Source organism: Pagrus major, chromosome 18, assembly GCF_040436345.1.
Source record: "Pagrus major chromosome 18, Pma_NU_1.0".
Classification (NCBI taxonomy): domain Eukaryota; kingdom Metazoa; phylum Chordata; class Actinopteri; order Spariformes; family Sparidae; genus Pagrus; species Pagrus major.
The window spans coordinates 22,964,962-22,984,160 of record NC_133232.1 but is presented as its reverse complement, the minus strand read 5'-3'; the positions used below and the strand labels follow the sequence as shown (position 1 = coordinate 22,984,160).

The window sequence follows — 19,199 nt, the reverse complement described above, 5'->3', positions numbered from 1 at the left end:
ATGATAGCATTAAAATACAATACCGCTGCTTTTGTTGACAGTGAGTTTCTGATGTGGCGGAAATTTGATAAATGAAACTTTGCTGTGTTTACTACTAATTTAATTGGTTTTTTGAATGTAAGATTTGAATCAATTTTTATTCCAAGATATTTATATTCAGACACAACTGTCAACTTTTCCCTAGTAACATAGACATTGGGACACTGTGAAAAATGTAATTAAAATCATGCACAAACTGATAAACTTTATTGTTTTTGTTTTTTAAAAAAAAAACACTAATTCAGAATGTGATGTCTGCGACACGTTCCAAAACACTTGGAGCATGTTTCCCACTGTGTCATATCACCTTTACTTTTAACAACACACAGTAAGCATTAGGGAACCGAGGACAATTATTGTTGTGTTGTTAAATCTTTATCTTTCTTGATTTATGTTGATGTATTTTGTGCTGCATAATGCACCACACATTTTCAATCATGTCTGGACTGCAGACAGGCCACTGTAGTCCCTACACTCTATTACTATGAAGCCACACTGTTGTAACACATGCAGAATGTCATGCTGTTGATATATGGTCTGTGCTTTGCGTGGTAGATTTGTAGATGCAACAACGAGCTGTGTTTATAGAGAGTTGTTTTTGAAGTGTTTCTGAGCCCATGTAGTAATATCCTTTATACAATCATGGTGGTTATTAATGCTGTGCCACATGAGGGATCAAAGGTCACAGGCATTCAATGTCAGTTTTCAACCTTCCCCCTTAAGTGCAGAGATTTCCCTCTGTGCATCTGTTTTGATGACATTATGGATCATAGATGGTGAAATTCTCAAATTACTTGCAATTATATACTTTCTGTCCCATCTAATTATATAATTTCTGGTCTTATTTTTTGCATTTCTCAATATTTTGTAGCTTTTTACTTGCTTGCTTTTTACTTATTGTAAATGACAGCCTGCCCTCAATGATCCTCAAGTTTGATAAAGGTAATTTAAAAAAAGTGCATTGAGAGACATTGTTCTTTTACTGTTTTTGCCAACAAAGTGGTGAACCTCCCCTTGCTTGTGAACAACTGAGCCTTTCGAGGATGCCCCTTTCATACCCAATCATGTTACTATCACCTGTTACCAATCAACCTGTATACCTGTGAAATGTTCCAAACAGGTGTTTTTAGAACGTTCCACAACTTCCCCAGTCTTTTGTTGCATCTGTCCCAACTTTTAAGTGTGTTTGCTAAAATCAAATTCAGAATGTGAATGAGTGAATGTTTATTCTGAATATTTACAGAACAAAATGAAGTTCATCAGTGTAATAAATGTCTTGTATTTGTACTGTATCTGATTAAATATTGGTCAAAAAGCATTTGCAAATCATTGCGTTCTGCTTTTGTCTTACAGCGTCCAAGCTTTTTTGGAAACAGGGTTGTAAAAGAGATGTGAAGATGAGAGGAGGAAGAACACCTTCTTATTTTCTCAGACTTTCTTTTGTAGTAGTTTTATTAAAACAAAAACACACAAACAAAAATGCTACATTTGTACAATGAAAGGTTAAAATGTCAAAGAGGAAATTCTGTTGCATTACAAGCATCAGGCATTTACATTTTTTTTACATTTCAACAATCCATTGTTTGGCACAAAAACAGTACAGTGCCTTACACTACTTCAATGTATAATTTTGATATTTAAAATATTTAAATATATAAATCCTTCATCTTCCCTTTGCAATGTAACAAGATCACATTTTACAACTCATTCATTTCCTGATAAAATAAAATATCATGGAATAATGCAACAAAATAATTTAGCACAATGTACATCAGATAAATATCTGCTGACACAGCTCTGTCAGCACCAGTAAGAAAGGGGAATGGGAGACATAATTGTGGTGTACAGTGGAGTGTAACATCTAGTTTAATTAGCAAACTGTTTTTTTGTAATGTTTTCCTGAACTGATTTGTAAACAAATGTGTAATTTTCAAAACATTTTACTTTAATTATTTAAGTAAAAGATCTGATAATGTATTTATGTACAATAGGTTCTGTTTGTGTTCACTGCAGCTGTGACAGAAGGGCCCTACAGTCCCCGAGTCTGTCCAGCTCCTCCACCACATCAATCAGCCTCTCAACCTTCTCTGAGGCAAGCACCGCCCCCGCGTTGTGTCTGAACTTCTTCCTCAGGCTCTCATTGGTCAGCGGGTTGCGCCAGTGACCGTAGAAGGTGTCGCAGCGTCCCCTCAGAATGTCTCCATCAACAAGTGTCACCTGGACTTCGCCATACATGCGGTCGAAATTAGCCGGGTTGTCCTGGGGATGTTCCACGCGAACACGGCTCAGCAGAGCGTGGAGGTCAGGGCGCATAATGGCAGCAGGCGTGAAGGACTGCACAGTCACCTCACCATCCAGGAGAGCGCTGCAAGCATTGAACTGGAAAGAGTGGCGAGCCTCATGCTCAGAGTCAGGGAAAGGCCTGTTGATGTACTTCGATTTGGGGACTCTGAGCAAGATGTCTTGGACTTGAGCTGGGGAGACAGTGCCAGGGCCAAACCCCACAAGAATCTTATGGACTGAGGCTGCAGCATCTGCCACCCAGTGCATCCCCAGATGGGCGGGGAAGCGCTTGAAGCCCATGTCCTGCTCCTCTAGCAGGAACATATGGCCATCATCATGGGGTGATTCTAAAGGCTGTGGCACATAGTCTTCATAAAAAGCACTGAAGCCAGCCACGCCAGCTACGGCATCCAGGACCAGAGGACTCGCCTCTAGGCCTCGAGAGGCCAGCAAGGCAGCCTCCAGCCCCAGACGTGAGGCATTACCAATGTGTAGGGGTTTAGATTGAGTGGCTGCGTTAGCCATCGGGGCTCCAGACAGAGAAGCAGCTATCGCCAAGGCATGACTGCACTGGGAGGGATCCAAAGACAAGAGGCGAGCGCAGGCAGCTGCACTCCCCATGGTCCCCACCACACTGGGAGGGTGAAACCTGGGGATGGAAAGAGAGACTTTGGTCAGGTGTTTTGTACAAACAACTACTCTTTTACTTGACTCTCCACATGCTGAGACAGCTTATTTTCAAGGGTGTTCAAGGAAACCTTTTAATTTCAGTATTTGATAAACAAGTAATGCAGTGGGTCATTTGACTTGGTGTAAACACTTGCCAAATAGAGTCCTGTGTGATATTTACCTCCACATAGCTAATTGTGCAAACAATACCCACAGAGCCTCTGCTGTCCCTTAGATTAACATAATAACACGCCTTTCACAGCTCATTGACACCGCTGAGAGGCTGCACATTACGCTGCAACAGCCTTCTTGTAAACCACACTGCAGACATCAGCAGAGTCAAACACGGATCTCTGTAGACTCGTGTGGATACTTGTCCTCCACATAGAATGTAAATAAAACCTCTTCAACAAGGAGCTGGCTTTATACCTGTTAAGTGATCACCTGGGGAGATCCAGTGAAGTGCAAAACCTGCCGCAATGCTCCTATTAGCCAATAAATGGCAGTACATACATCCAAATTAACTTGTGCTCTGTAGCACTCACTTCTTGGGGATGTTGCGGGCCTCATTAGAGAACCTCATCAGTCGGCCTTGGATTTCAATGCCCACATTGAATGCCAGCAGGAAGTCGGGGCCACTAGGTTTGCCGTTAGCAGGCATCATGTCACTGAGTGCTAACACAGCAGGAAGGACTGCTCCTGAGGGATGAGTGGCAGGGTGCCATGTATCATCAAAGTCCATGGAGTGAGTCTGCATAAAAAAAGACACATTAATAGTACTGGCTGCAAGCAAGAACATGATGTTTCTATGCTTCATGCAATAACACAGGGGCTAGCTGAAAACATTTTTATAATTAGCTGCAGTTTAGCTCTCTACACCCATCTCCTTACTCGACATCCTTTTATTGACATCCTGATGGCTTCTTTAGGAATGGAAGCCAAGCAATGTTTGCGGACATAATGTTGGAAATTTCCACAGAAGGGTAAAGTGGAGTCATGTGTTTTGAAGCCCAGACAGTGCCATAGCAGAGTATAAAATAGATGTAGTTTGGTTGTGGTAAAGGGTTTAGTGTGTCTAAAATTGTGTGGTGTACTGGGGGCAATGGTGACCCATTTGTTCCACCTAATTAAACTCACCGCCACTCCATTGACGAAAGCTGCCAGTGTCGGGGAGAGCCTTGTGCCCCTGCGTCCATACACAGAGCTGATGTCATCAGCAGCATACATGAGCTGCAGGGGAAGAGACGGAGACAGGTAAACGCAGGGTGTCGCCACAGTGGTGTTTTTGATACACAAGTCGGATTGTGTCATCACGTTCAAAAAATGAACTTTAAGCTCTGACACATCTCTCTTCAGTTGAAAGTTGAATAGGTTCCTTTGTAAGTCACTTGCCAAACACAGAAATTTTGCGAAAAAAGGTCACCAGACATTCAGTATAATAATAACCTGTGATCTTTTTCACCCTCATCTCATCTGTCCACACACAGCTGTTGCACAGACTTACGACTACTGTTTGTATAAGGTCACGCAATTACTTTCATCTGTCTTATTGCCTCATATCAAATAAGAAACCTTAGAAAAGTTTTTTTTTTCTTTCCCCTGTCTCACTCACCTGGCAGTGCTGCAGTGCCAGTTCAAACACGTCTGTCGTGCTGCCAATCAGACCAACTCCAATGCTGTCGAGCACCATCCTCTTGCTGCGCTGGAGCACCACGGAGGACAAGTGCTGAGGCTTTACTTCACTGATGAACTTCCCATAGCTGGCCGTGACTGTGTCCTCAGGGGCCGGGTGCTTCAAGACTGCAGGTGGAAAGAGCAAAAGGTGAGTGGAAAGAAGGAAAGAGGTCAGAAGTGAGTAGAGGAGAAATGTTGCAACAGCTGAAGCTGAGAGAAATACGTCCACTTATGTTTGGACAGGAGGGTGGAATAAAGTTGAGTGTACCAAAAAGTTAAGTTTACCTTCCACTGCAGATTTATGAAGCCCTCTGACAGCCCATACTGGTCTAATGGTTTTCTGCAGAACAAAAAATACAGAATATCTTTATTTATCTTTTTTTTAAATTATTAAATCTTAAATCTACTACAGTTAGTGAACACATGCAGTGACTTTCTGCCTTTTCTTTGTCAGACTCACATCTAATTAAACCACCCTCTGGTGGGGATTACAAACCTGAAATGAATGTTACTCAGCCTGCTTGTCCCTTTTCAAAGAGCTCTTATGCTGCTGAGGTGGGGCTGTAACATTTAACAAGAGCTCTGTTATAAATTCTTCCATACTATGTTCTCAGATAATTTATAATAATAATTAAATAAATAAAAAATAACCCACAGCAACCTGTTATATGATTTTAGAGTTTTGTTTTAAATTCTACACTAGGCTGGAGGAAGCAATTGACCTACTTAGGCATAAATAAGATTTATGCCCTTAATTAGAGTCTAAGATACAGAGATCTATAATAAATAAGTCATTACCTGTAATGTGGAGATCATGGTCGCAGTCAGTTGTTTCTCTTGTTCTTACTTTTTCTTTCTCTTTGACGCAGGAGGTTTGCAGTCAACAAGTTGTGAACGATGCTGATGCTTTGATTCCGAGTACCTGCCTTTATATAGTCAAGGGGTCACAATGGCTGCTGATACTGACGTGGGAGGAACAGGGAAGCACATATCAGATTAAGGAGGAATTTCCACAGTGGTCAACATCATCATTGCCAGTACCAGCATCACATCCGTCACAAAGGGAGGAGGAAGGAGTGGTTGCTGGTTATCTCAGATAGGGAGCAGTGATGTCACCTCTCAGGTTGCACACTGTAGGATAATGTGGGGGGAATTTCAACTCCTCCTACACCCACCACTCAGGCCTTATTTATGACAAACTTTCATCTCTGCGTCAGAACAACAGTTCATCTGTCCGAGCGTCTTCACCAGGTAAGACTCTATTTTCATTTTCTTTATTACTAACTGGCAAAAAGACTTTTTGACATGAAACCTTTGAAATGCTACACAATTAATTGATGGTGATAACATGCTTTTTAACAGGGGCTTAATTTCTACAATTAGTTGAAAGATACTCTATAATACATTGTAAAGGTATTTATGAGATCTGTTATCACAGAGCAGGAGAGTTGAATACAGCTACTCTGCTGTGTCTCCTGCTTCTGTGTGAACCTTTGACTGGGCAGGGCTGAATCCTCTCAGCTGTGAATGTTTAAAGAGATAAGACAGAAAAGAGCCTGACCACATAACAGTTGCCGTCTGTGCTTTATGGTATATTTATATTCCTTAAAGGTATTATTATAATTAACTTTTTGTCTTTTGTACAAATAAATCGCACTAAGGCAATTTTGCTGTGTGTGGTCAGCTTTCCTGCGACTTTAGTCGAGTTGTGCTCTCCATCCACAAACAGTGACCTCTCTGTCTGCATATCACTTGGATGATGTATTGCATTTATATTTTAGCAACACTGTAATTCTTATACATTTCTTTTTTTTTTTTTTTTTTTACAATAAAGCAACTATCAATATACGACTGTATTCTAATTTTTTGGGGTAAAAATTTGGGGTAATTTTTGCATTTGGTATTGCTCATTATCTGTAATTAAAGGTTGACAGCACTTTGTCACATTTATCTACCATGTGGGCATCCAAGAGGGCACTTTTACTGCGTATTTTTCGAACCACCAGCCGTAATCCGTAAATAAAAACAGAATGCAATAAAATGAACTGTGTTTATGACTTGGGAATGACTGAGCCTTTCAAGGATGCCCCTTTCATACAAAATCATGATACTATCATTTGTTACAAATGAACCTGTTTACACGTGGAATGTTCCAAACAGGTGTTTTTTAAACATTTCCACAACTTTCCCCTGTCCCAGCTTATTTTTAAATGTGCTGGTATCTAACTCCAAATTAGCATATATTTACAAAAATCAATAAAGTTGATGAGATAAAACATTAAACATATTGTCTTCCTACTGTTTTCAATTGATTATATTTCAAAAAGGTATAGAAATTATTACATTCTGTCCTTATTTATGCTTTACACAGCATCTGGGTGGGTTGTACATGTATGTATGCATTCATTCTTATGTTTTCTGTGTCATTTGTTTCAATGTCTCAGTGAAACTACAGACCGACAACAAAGACACTATGGCAACTTCAGATGGGTTTCCAGCCAGTTTCTATGGTGAACCAGGAGTGTTAGGCATTCTATCCAATGGGATCAGTGCATTCCTCGTACTGCTACAGAACTTCAATACCGCACGCACTGGCAATGCACCGGTGGGCGTGGAGAACATACTTGCTGGTAAAACTTTTAAGGTGTCTGCTAAAATAACATGATAAAATGTAATATAGAATTGTCTTAGTAATTTAAATTCCATGTTTTTATAGGTGTTCATCTCATCCTGATTGGTGGCATATGCCAACTGGTGGCTGGACTGCTTTCCTTTAGAAAATACGATCACCTGAGTGGCACTGCCTTCATTGGCTATGCGGCTCTGTGGGGCAGTTTTGGTGCCACCCGAATCTACTTTGGTGCTTTAGCTGAAACTCCTATCACAGTATTTTTGCCACATCAGATGATGAACAATTTGTCCCTGTCCACTAACATGACGAGCAACATATCTTCGAATGCCACCACAGAGATCCCAATTTGCCCGTTATGCCTGTCCTTGAAAGAGTCCGCGATCGCTGGTCTGGTCCCTTATATCTTCCTGTCCTTTCTGCTTGCCTTCTGCTCTGCGACAGTCAACTACATCATGCCTTTTGTCTTTGGGGCCATCACAGCCACCTTAATTTTTGAAGCAGTAGGTCTAGTAGCTAGCTCCTGGGCTCTCGTGGTCTCTGGAGTTCTTGAGTTGCTCATTCTGATTTTTGCCATCTACGGTTCAGCTGCATTGCTCGCCAAAGGTCTGACTCAACGTCTAGTCCTCAAAGGCTTCGGTACCCCACTATTTAATGTGCTCCTACTAGGGACCCCCAACTCAGGAAGTGCCCAGAGCATTGGCCAAGAGAAGAAGAAAAACACAAAGTATGCAGAGCCCATGGCCTTGGGTTTCTTCTCTGATGCAATTGCCCCCTTCATCTTTGCGTTCTACAGCTTTGGGTACATGAAGTCCTTTGGGTTAGGAGCTGCATGGGTCTCAATCATCGCGGTTGCCCAGCTGTTCTCCAGCTACTATGCCCATCTGCGCCAAGATTGCTACCACACCACTAAGTTTGGCCTTCATGCCACATATTGGCTGATCAAGGCTTGGGATGAGTTTGTGCTATCTGGTCTGCTCGTGGAGGACAGTGAATTGATCTCAGGCAGGCAAGCAATGGTGGGAGATTGGTTCTTTGTGATTGCAGGCTTAGTGCTCTGTGTTGGAAGCCTGAACACAGATGCCCTGGAACTGATCCACAACATACTGTTTGTCCTGCTAACAGTCTCAACAATCCCCCAGATCCCTCTCCAGGCATACTATATCTTCTTTGGTGTAGCTTGCTCCCTGTTCACCGCAGTCTCTCTGTATGGTACCTTCTCACGTCTTATCAACACCATAGCAGAGAAGTCTCTAATCCCTGTAGGACCGCAGCCTGTCTCTACAGAGCAGTTGAAGAAGGTTTTGAGCTGCAGCAGGGCCAAGCAAGGAGACCAGAATGCACTGCCCCAAACTGACCAAGCTTCAGACGCCCTGTTCTACCTTACAAATGGGGTTGCAGCTCTCTCAGCTCTTCATGCAAGATTTTTCAGTATGAATCCTGCCTTCCTTCATCTGACTGTCCCTTGGGTCCTCATCTCTGGAGCCATCATCCAGGCCTATGTCAGCCGGCTGCAAGTCACAGGAGGTGGCCGTTTTGGGTCAGTCATCTCATCCATCTATGCAGTAATATGGGCAACCTGGACCTGGTTTAGGTTTGCAGGTATGTCAGCACAAACATGTTTAAAATGGAGACTTGTTCTGATTGAATTACACAAAAGTCTGATCCAAAGTTTTTGTCTTCAGGGAACCTGCTTCAGATTTCCACAGAGGCAGCCTACGCTTTTACAGCAGGGGCCATTGCTCTCCTGGTCATTAATGCTTTCCTTATGTTGATTGGTAAGATTGACAAGATTACTTTTAAATTAGCATACTTTCATTTGTTTGGTTTTGAGCTTGTTTTCATTCTTCCATTGTTTATGTCAGCTGCCTACAGGAACCTGGTTCTGCTGTTTCTAACAGTGGTCATGGAGGTTGTTCTGGTCTGTTTCCTGCTTTCCACTCTGCAGCGACTGCCGTATGAACTAGAGAGTAAGTGTACAAAAAGTCTCTTTGGTAACACATTTTTTAAAACGTTTTTAAATCCAGAAAAAAACTTAAAGGTGCAACATGTAAGAATTGGACACCTGTTGAATTCATACTCCAAACAAATAGGGGCAGCATGTCACCAGAGTAACTGCTAACTGCTGCTAACTGTATTCTGTTTATACATCCATGACTGTAGCTACTGTTAGCTTGTTAGCTCAGTTAGCTGAACTACTGGCGGAGTGTTGTTGTTTACACTGTGGCCACCAGGGCTAGCTGATTAGCATGCTAACTTCGGTGGATGTCTCTGCAACACAATACACTGTGTCTTTAACATAACATAAAAACTATTATTTCTTCACATTCTGTTAATAATTTTGTTTTTTCATAATAAATCCAATATATTGCACCTTTAAATTAAAATAAAATCTGTTTGAAATATCTATGCAATTATTGAAAGATTTTGTCATAATTGTCTTTTCAGTGGCCATGCTTGCACTACTGTCAATAATTTGCACATATGGAGCTCTTGCATCACTGGTGAACTGCATCTTCTCACAGAGACTCCTGCCAATGGGCCCTCCCATAATAAAGGTAACCAATCAAGAAATGCCTTTTGCATTCCTCTTCCAGTTCTACAAAAGACGCTATTGTGTTGTGTGTTGTGTAATGAGTTTTCCCTCCCCCTGTGGCCCGTCTCAGGAGAAAGTGAAACAGGAGTCTGCTTCACAGCTACCCTGTCCTGCAGTTGATTCACGACTCACCAGTAGTCTCCTGAAGATTGCTGGCCTTCTGGATGCAGGAGAAGTGTGTGGTATTCCCACAGACACTGTGTATGCCCTGGCTGCATCCTGCAAGAATCCTCAAGCTATAGAGAAAATCTACAATATTAAAGTATGAAAAAAAGATCATTAAATGCTAATTTAAATATTGTCTTTGATGTGAAACTCATCAACCTGCTATCTGTGACCTCATCCAGGACAGACCAGCAGAGAAGCCTGTCTGTATTTGCATCTCCAGTGTGGAGCAGCTGGTGGCAGCAAAGCCTCCCTTTAGTCCTCTGCTCTGGGAGTTTATGAGGAATGTATATCCAGGAGGCATCAGCTGCATCGTCAGCAAAGGAGACTGGCTCCTCAAACTAGGTAAACTGTTCATAGCAGCTTAAAATCTGTGTTACTGGAGTCAGTTTACAACTGGTTCAGCTTATCTTACATAAATATCACTGACATATTCACCTTACCTTTTAATTCATCTTTTGTAGGAGTGGGTCCAGCTTATGACCGTGTTGGTACCAAGGACAGCATCATGATCCGCGTCCCTGACCACACAGTGACCGGCCACCTGTGTGACATTACTGGACCCCTCGCTATTACCTCAGCCAATCCCAGCGGAGAGCCAGACAGCACCCACCACAGCATGGTCATCAAGTAAGTGTCTCTTCACAGAGCTCTACAGGGCTCACGTCCACAGCGTCATCTATCACAATATATGTTGCTAATTGGTGGCAACTACATGCAAATTCACTCACACACCCTCTCCTACCATCTTGTTTGCCACAGTCGACTGGGACACAAGATCCAAGGTGTTCTGTGTGATGGGAACTCAAATGAAGTTGTTGCTTCCACCGTGGTCAACTGCCTGAAGATTGATGAAGGTAAAATGCAAAGAAATCCCCATTACATTCCCTTTTTTTATGTTTTAACAGAATCTAACTCAAGCCTGTCATCCTCTTTTTTTTCACAGGAACCATCACCATTCTGAGGGAAGGCTGTGTCCCTGCGGTAAAAGTCCGACAGATCTTTGACAGAGTGAAGAGCACCATGGTGTGATTGTCTCGTACCTCGTTTCTCTCCTTCAGAGAGCCTCCTCATGCCTGGTTCCCTGAAAGATCGGCCTCCTCGGCTCCCTCAGTACCATTCAATGAGCTCAGGGACACTTTATGAACAATATGAGAAAAACGGAGTGAAAGCTAGTGAATTGGTGGTTGGCAATGTGTATAACTGTAGATGTTTTGGCAAATGTTACAATATAATAACAAAAACAAAAGAATTTTGATTTATGTAAGTTAAAAGAATATCCAAATGTCTTTATGAAATGACTTGTAAATAGTGAATAATTGTATCAATATGTATCTATACGTTTACATTATACTGTGTGTTAACACTGATTTTTCGCATTTATGCTCATTTTAAGGTGGAACAGAAAACATGTCTCCTGTTACTGTATGTATTTAAACTATCTTGTGCTGAATAAATCTGTGAAAGTAAACAATGAATTTGACTGATGTTGTGTATAAAAGCAAAATAATGAGATGTCACCAGTAATGTGAGTTTTAATAGATACATTTGAAGATATGTTAGAGTTAGAGCCTGCATTCAAAAGTTGATAATTGATAGTTTCAGGAAACAAAGGGAGACAGAAAAGAAGGAAAACAAAACTACTGAGCAGCTATCGTGACCTAACCTGTACTGTAATTTTAACTTTTATTTAGTAGTTCACAGCCACGCTAGTTGCTCTATGAGGCTGCACTTAGGCCCAGCAGTGCTTTGAGCTAAATCCTAACATCAGCATGCTCACATGCTCACAGTAACAATGTTAATACAGGGATGTTTAATGTTTACCATTTTCACTGATCTTAGTTTTGTAGGTTAGCATGCTAACATTTGCTAAGTAGAACTAAACACATTGCTAAGGCTGATGGGAATGTCGCTAGATTGACTAACAGACATTGTTTTTTATCATTATATATAAAAACTATCTAAGAGTTAATAACTAGTCATTCTGTTTCAAATCTGATCCCTGACTGCACATATGCAGTTTACAGGCACAGGGTCACAGGCAGCAGTGAGGCTGATGATAGGGAAGCTAATATTTGACCAATGATGATACTTTTTTTTAACAACCACAGAGGACAATGTTAATTTGTTCATAACTCAGCTGTCATCAGACACCAGTAGGTATTCGACAACATACCAGCATAGCTCATATTACTTACACAAAACTCACTTGCTTCAGGCGTCACTGAGTGAACTGACAGCTTTCTTTTTTCTCTCTTTTTTAAAATCAGTTTCTTTTAAATGCATCCAAAATAGGATAAGCCAAAACGCTCTGCATAAAATCGCACAGAGGATGAACTCACAGTATCTGCTGCTAGAGGATCGCTGCAGCTAATGGAGGCTAATTCATGTTTTCCTCATTAAAAATGTAGTGTTGCAACCACTTCTTGTTGTGGCTGCACTACGGATATTACTAATTTCATTTCTGGCATTGTCATATCCGACATCCGAACATTATTACAAATGCACAGTTGTCTGATTATGCATATGGAACAAATGCACTTTTAATTGCTGCATTTTGAATCTGCTCTGTTGTTATAGTCGCAGCACGAGCGCTGTCGGTGCTGAGTCACTTTTATGAGGCTCATAGATATTCTGTTGTATATTCTTTACTAAAATTACATTAAAAACTACATTCATATTGAATGTGCTGCGTACCATATCTGCTTTTAAAACAACAACAGCAAAAAAATTAATATTTCCAAATAAAGTAATTCTGAAGTCATTAAAATTGACTATTTTCTGAGCCCCCCATGTATTGGTCAAACCCACCTCAGCACCGGCAGAGAAAAAAACCTGGTGCTGTCCATGGTAGTAAACATTTTTAGTTGATATAATGGTTTTTGCTATAATGCCTACCATTTTCATCAGTCTGAATTTTGCATGTAAACATGCTAACATTTGCTAATCAGCACTAAGCTCATCTCTAAGACTAATGGAAATGTCATTAGTTTTGCAGGTGTGTGGTGAAATCTACAGTGATGGACTGACTGACAGACATTTTGCCCTTTTGGTCACCATGATGCGAGACTTTATGCCTTGCATTGTTAGTCAGGGTGCAGATAAGGAAATGCAAGAGGTTATAATACGATTCATTCATTCATTCATCATAGTAATTGTTGAGGAACTGAAGAAGTGCATTTTTCAGACTTTTTCTGGGAGATATGAGTTTCTGGGTAATGGTGACACAGCAGATTGTCTTCTGATAACTGTTTTGTGGAAATGTCTTATGAAACTTACAATCACAAAAGTCACTTGAACAGCACAGATAATAGAATAGAATAGCATAGAATAGAATAGAATAGATATACTTTATTGATCCCAAGCTGGGAAATTAAGGTGTAGCAGCAGCATTACACACAGAGACGAATGACAACACAGTAAAATAAAGAGAACAACCTAGACATATTAACATAACAATATAAAATGTAATATAAAAAATGTATATATACAACAAATATGTATAAAAATGTATAAATGAGCAGTGTTGGTGTATACACAAGCAGTATTAATGGTAGTGCAACATAAAGTATAAGGTGCAGTGAACAGATGAGGTGCAGAACAGTGTATATGGAAAGGTTACACAGGAAACACTATCGAAGTGATCAGACAAGACCCTTGATAAACGTATCAAGAAAGCATTACAGATGATGAAACATACACTCAAAGTATTGTATGAAGGTATTGTTTAAATAAAACATCCGAGCACCCGAGCACAGCAGAGAGAAAGAAACAACAAACGTTCCCAGATAGAATCGAACTGTGGATTTGTTAATCAGTACACAGACTACCAGGGTGTTTGCATTGAATTTACTATGCATTTACATGTAGGTCAGCTCGGCCTCTGTCTGAAAGCAAATCACTGTGTTTTATTTTTCAGTGGTGAGATTTTGTAAATGGTGGACATCCTGACATAGTCATTCTTGAGGAAGCTCAATTTTTTAGGTTTCTTCCAGGAGATTTGAGTTTCATGGTAATTGTGCAGTGAATTGAACTACACATCTGTTTTTATAGCTGATCTGTGTGAACTTCTTTAAATGTGGTTTTTTATTAATTGTAATTCTTTTTGCAAAGGAGGCTCAGTTTTCAAGCTTCTTGAGGAAGATTTGAGTTTCTGCATCAGGCGGATTAAATTACACATCCGTTTTTGTAGCTGATCTGTGTGAACTTCCTGGACGGTGCTTCATGCCTTGCATTGTGGGTCAGGGTGCAGATAAGGAACTGCAAGAGGTTATCATACAATTCTATCATAGTAATTGTTGAGGAATTGAGGAAGTAAACTTGTCAGACTTCTTCTGGGAGATATTGGTTTTTGGGTGATGGTGCAGCGGATTCTCTTCTGATAGCTGATTTGTGGAAATTTCCATGGAACGATGTTTACTCACATGATGTCTTATGGACAGCACAGATATGGAAAGGTTACACAGGAATCACTATTCAAGTGATCAGACAAGACCCTTGATAAATGTACCAAGAAAGCATAACAGATGATGAAACATACACTCAAAGTATTGTATGAAGGTATTTTTTAAATAAAACATCCGAGCACCCGAGCACAGCAGAGAGAAAGAAACAACAAACATTCCCAGATAGAATCGAACTGTGGATTTGTTAATCAGTACACAGACTACCAGGGTGTTTGCATTGAATTTACTATGAAGAGTTCTTTTGCTAAAATCATTGTCCAAAATAAAAATACACAGCCAAGACTGTGAGTGGTTGTATTCACACAACCAGTTGTATTTTTCACCTGGCACAAAAATGGGTCCCACCAATGAAATCTTGCTAGTCCTGATTGTGTATTAAAGCTCCTGTTGGTAAGACAGTGATACTGTCGCTTTGGGTTTCCAAACTTATCAAATACTGACGCTTTGGGATTGTAGGTCGGCTCGGCCTCTGTCTGAAAGCAAATCACTGTGTTTTATTTTTCAATGGTGAGATTTTGTAAATGGCGGACATCCTGACATAGTCATTCTTGAGGAAGCTCAATTTTTTAGGTTTCTTCCAGGAGATTTGAGTTTCTGGGTGATGGTGCGGTGGATTAAATTACACATCTGTTTTTATAGCTGATCTGTGTGAACTTCTTTAACATGGGGTTTATAATTAATTGTAATTCTCTTTGCAAAGGAAGCTCAGTTTTCAAGCTTTCTGAGGAAGATTTGAGTTTCTTGGTAAAGGTGTGGCGGATTCAATTATGCATCTGTTTTAATAGCTGATCTGTGTGGACTTCCTGGACGGTGCTTCATGCCTTGCATTGTTAGTCAGGGTGCAGATAAGGAACTGCAAGAGGTTATCATACAATTCATTCATTCACTCATTCATCATAGTAATTCTTGAAGAATTAAGGAAGTGCATTTCTCAGACTTATTCTGGGAGATATGAGTTCCTGGGTATTGGTGCAGCAGATTGTCTTCTACTATGAAGAGTTCTTTTGCTAAAATCATTGTCCAAAATAAAAATACACAGCCAAGACTGTGAGTGGTTGTATTCACACAACCAGTTGTATTTTTCACCTGGCACAAAAATGGGTCCCACCAATGAAATCTTGCTAGTCCTGATTGTGTATTAAAGGTCCTGTTGGTAAGACAGTGATACTGTCGCTTTGGGTTTCCAAACTTATCAAATACTGACACTTTGGGATTGTAGGTCGGCTTGGCATCTGTCTGAAAGCAAATCATTGTGTTTTATTTTTCAATGGTGAGATTTTGTAAATGGCGGACATCCTGACATAGTCATTCTTGAGGAAGCTCAATTTTTTAGGTTTCTTCCAGGAGATTTGAGTTTCTGGGTGATGGTGCGGTGGATTAAATTACACATCTGTTTTTATAGCTGATCTGTGTGAACTTCTTTAACATGGGGTTTATAATTAATTGTAATTCTCTTTGCAAAGGAAGCTCAGTTTTCAAGCTTTCTGAGGAAGATTTGAGTTTCTTGGTAAAGGTGTGGCGGATTCAATTACGCATCTGTTTTAATAGCTGATCTGTGTGGACTTCCTGGACGGTGCTTCATGCCTTGCATTGTTAGTCAGGGTGCAGATAAGGAACTGCAAGAGGTTATCATACAATTCATTCATTCACTCATTCATCATAGTAATTCTTGAAGAATTAAGGAAGTGCATTTCTCAGACTTATTCTGGGAGATATGAGTTCCTGGGTATTGGTGCAGCAGATTGTCTTCTGATAACTGTTTTGTGGAAACTTCAATGGAACGGTATTTACTCACACAATGTCTTATGAAACTTACAATCACAAAAGTCACTTGAACAGCACAGATATAGAAAGGTTAGACAGGAAACACTATTCAAGTGATCAGACAAGACCCTTGATAAATGTACCGAGAAAGCATTACAGATGATGAAACAAACATTCAAAGTATTGTATGAAGGTAATGTTTAAATAAAACATCCGAGCACCCGAGCACAGCAGAGAGAAAGAAACAACAAACATTCCCAGATAGAATCGAACTGTGGATTTGTTAATCAGTACACAGACTACCAGGGTGTTTGCATTGAATTTACTATGAAGAGTTCTTTTGCTAAAATCATTGTCCAAAATAAAAATACACAGCCAAGACTGTGAGTGGTTGTATTCACACAACCAGTTGTATTTTTCACCTGGCACAAAAATGGGTCCCACCAATGAAATCTTGCTAGTCCTGATTGTGTATTAAAGGTCCTGTTGGTAAGACAGTGATACTGTCGCTTTGGGTTTCCAAACTTATCAAATACTGACACTTTGGGATTGTAGGTCGGCTTGGCATCTGTCTGAAAGCAAATCATTGTGTTTTATTTTTCAATGGTGAGATTTTGTAAATGGCGGACATCCTGACATAGTCATTCTTGAGGAAGCTCAATTTTTTAGGTTTCTTCCAGGAGATTTGAGTTTCTGGGTGATGGTGCGGTGGATTAAATTACACATCTGTTTTTATAGCTGATCTGTGTGAACTTCTTTAACATGGGGTTTATAATTAATTGTAATTCTCTTTGCAAAGGAAGCTCAGTTTTCAAGCTTTCTGAGGAAGATTTGAGTTTCTTGGTAAAGGTGTGGCGGATTCAATTACGCATCTGTTTTAATAGCTGATCTGTGTGGACTTCCTGGACGGTGCTTCATGCCTTGCATTGTTAGTCAGGGTGCAGATAAGGAACTGCAAGAGGTTATCATACAATTCATTCATTCACTCATTCATCATAGTAATTCTTGAAGAATTAAGGAAGTGCATTTCTCAGACTTATTCTGGGAGATATGAGTTCCTGGGTATTGGTGCAGCAGATTGTCTTCTGATAACTGTTTTGTGGAAACTTCAATGGAACGGTATTTACTCACATAATGTCTTATGAAACTTACAATCACAAAAGTCACTTGAACAGCACAGATATGGAAAGGTTAGACAGGAAACACTATTCAAGTGATCAGACAAGACCCTTGATAAATGTACCAAGAAAGCATTACAGATGATGAAACATACACTCAAGGTATTGTATGAAGGTATTGTTTAAATAAAACATCCGAGCACCCGAGCACAGCAGAGAGAAAGAAACAACAAACGTTCCCAAATAGAATCGAACTGTGGATTTGTTAATCAGTACACAGCCTACCAGGGTGTTTGCATTGAATTTACTATGAAGAGTTCTTTTGCTAAAATCATTGTCCAAAATAAAAATACACAATCAAGACTGTGAGTGGTTGTATTCACACAACCAGTTGTATTTTTCACCTGGCACAAAAATGGGTCCCACCAATGAAATCTTGCTAGTCCTGACTGTGTATTAAAGCTCCTGTTGGTAAGACAGTGATACTGTCGCTTTGGGTTTCCAAACTTATCAAATACTGACGCTTTGCGATTGTAGGTCGGCTCGGCCTCTGTCTGAAAGCAAATCACTGTGTTTTATTTTTCAATGGTGAGATTTTGTAAACGGCGGACATCCTGACATAGTCATTCTTGAGGAAGCTCAATTTTTTAGGTTTCTTCCAGGAGATTTGACTTTCTGGGTGATGGTGCGGTGGATTAAATTACACATCTGTTTTTATAGCTGATCTGTGTAAACTTCAATGGTACTGTATGTTTTTTGTTATTTCAGTTGAGTGATTATAGCAACAGGGGTTTCCTTACATGAGGAATGAGGACCATCACTGGATTCGGGTCAGCTGGCAATAGAGGAGTTGAAAGCAGCAGGCCGGGCCAACCGGGCCAACGAACTCAATCTGTTTTTTGTTTTTTTTTAGTAATTCTTGAGGAATTGAGGAAGCTCAATTTTCAGGTTTCTTCCAGGAGATTTGAGTTTCTGGGTGATGGTGCTGTGGATTGACACATTACACATCCTTTTTTATAGCTGAGCTGTGTGAACTTCCTTAACGTGGTTTATTATTAATTGTAATTCTTTTTGGAAAAGAAGCTCAGTTTACAAGCTTCTTGAGGAAGATTTGAGTTTCTTGGTAAAGGTGTGGCGGATTCAATTACGCACCTGTTTTTATAGCTGATCTGTGTGAACTTCCTTGACATGTGGTTTATTATTGAAACTGAGAAAGTATAGCAACAGTACAGCTGACACAAGTTTCAAAACAGTCATCATTTATGTCTCATTTCATTATGCCCATTTGATTTCTACGCTAGGAAGCTTCATGTCTTGCATTGTGGGTCAGGGTGCAGATAAGGAACTGCAATCTGCAATTAAACGTCATGGTGACACAAAACAATGGCATCATGTAAGTGTGTGGCAATTCTATAAAAAGATTTTCTTGTAAAGGAAGCTCAGTTTTCAGGCTTCTTCTAGGAAATCTGAGTTTCTAGGTCATGATGTGGTCATGATGCAATGACATCTCTTTTGATTGCTGATTCTGTGTAAACTTCCATCGTGAGTGTTTCATTATGAAAGCTGAGTAACTTTAGTCATAGGCTACTCTTTATACAATGTGTTATGAAACTACCAATCAGAAATTTGAGATCGAGACTCGGTAAGTCACAGTCCATGGATTGTGTGTGCAGTATCACTCTATTCCATGAATCCCAATGTGCCCAGTTCTTAATACAAAGAGACCACTTTCAATTAAATTGTTGCAGAAGGTTCTGTGTTGTAATCTCTTTGATTTGATCATATTTCCGAAGCTT

General features: G+C 40.2%; 2 protein-coding genes across 2 annotated transcripts; one reads left to right on the top strand and one right to left on the bottom strand.

Annotated features, from left to right (window-relative positions):
- Positions 1–1,852: 1,852 nt before the first annotated feature.
- Positions 1,853–5,545, bottom strand: irg1l (immunoresponsive gene 1, like). The gene is made up of 6 exons (XM_073487509.1): positions 5,464–5,545; positions 4,951–5,005; positions 4,604–4,791; positions 4,129–4,221; positions 3,537–3,742; positions 1,853–2,971 (listed from the first exon to the last, which is right to left on the bottom strand). The coding sequence occupies exons 1-6, from the start codon at positions 5,479–5,481 to the stop codon at positions 2,044–2,046; spliced, it is 1,488 nt and encodes a 495-aa protein (XP_073343610.1). The 5' UTR covers positions 5,482–5,545; the 3' UTR covers positions 1,853–2,043.
- Positions 5,546–10,318: 4,773 nt separating this feature from the next.
- On the top strand, positions 10,319–11,220 carry LOC141012855 (putative threonylcarbamoyl-AMP synthase). Its single transcript, XM_073486402.1, has 4 exons — positions 10,319–10,400; positions 10,520–10,685; positions 10,818–10,912; positions 11,002–11,220. Exons 1-4 carry the CDS (start codon positions 10,334–10,336, stop codon positions 11,085–11,087), a joined length of 414 nt encoding a protein of 137 aa, XP_073342503.1. The 5' UTR covers positions 10,319–10,333; the 3' UTR covers positions 11,088–11,220.
- Positions 11,221–19,199: the final 7,979 nt, after the last annotated feature.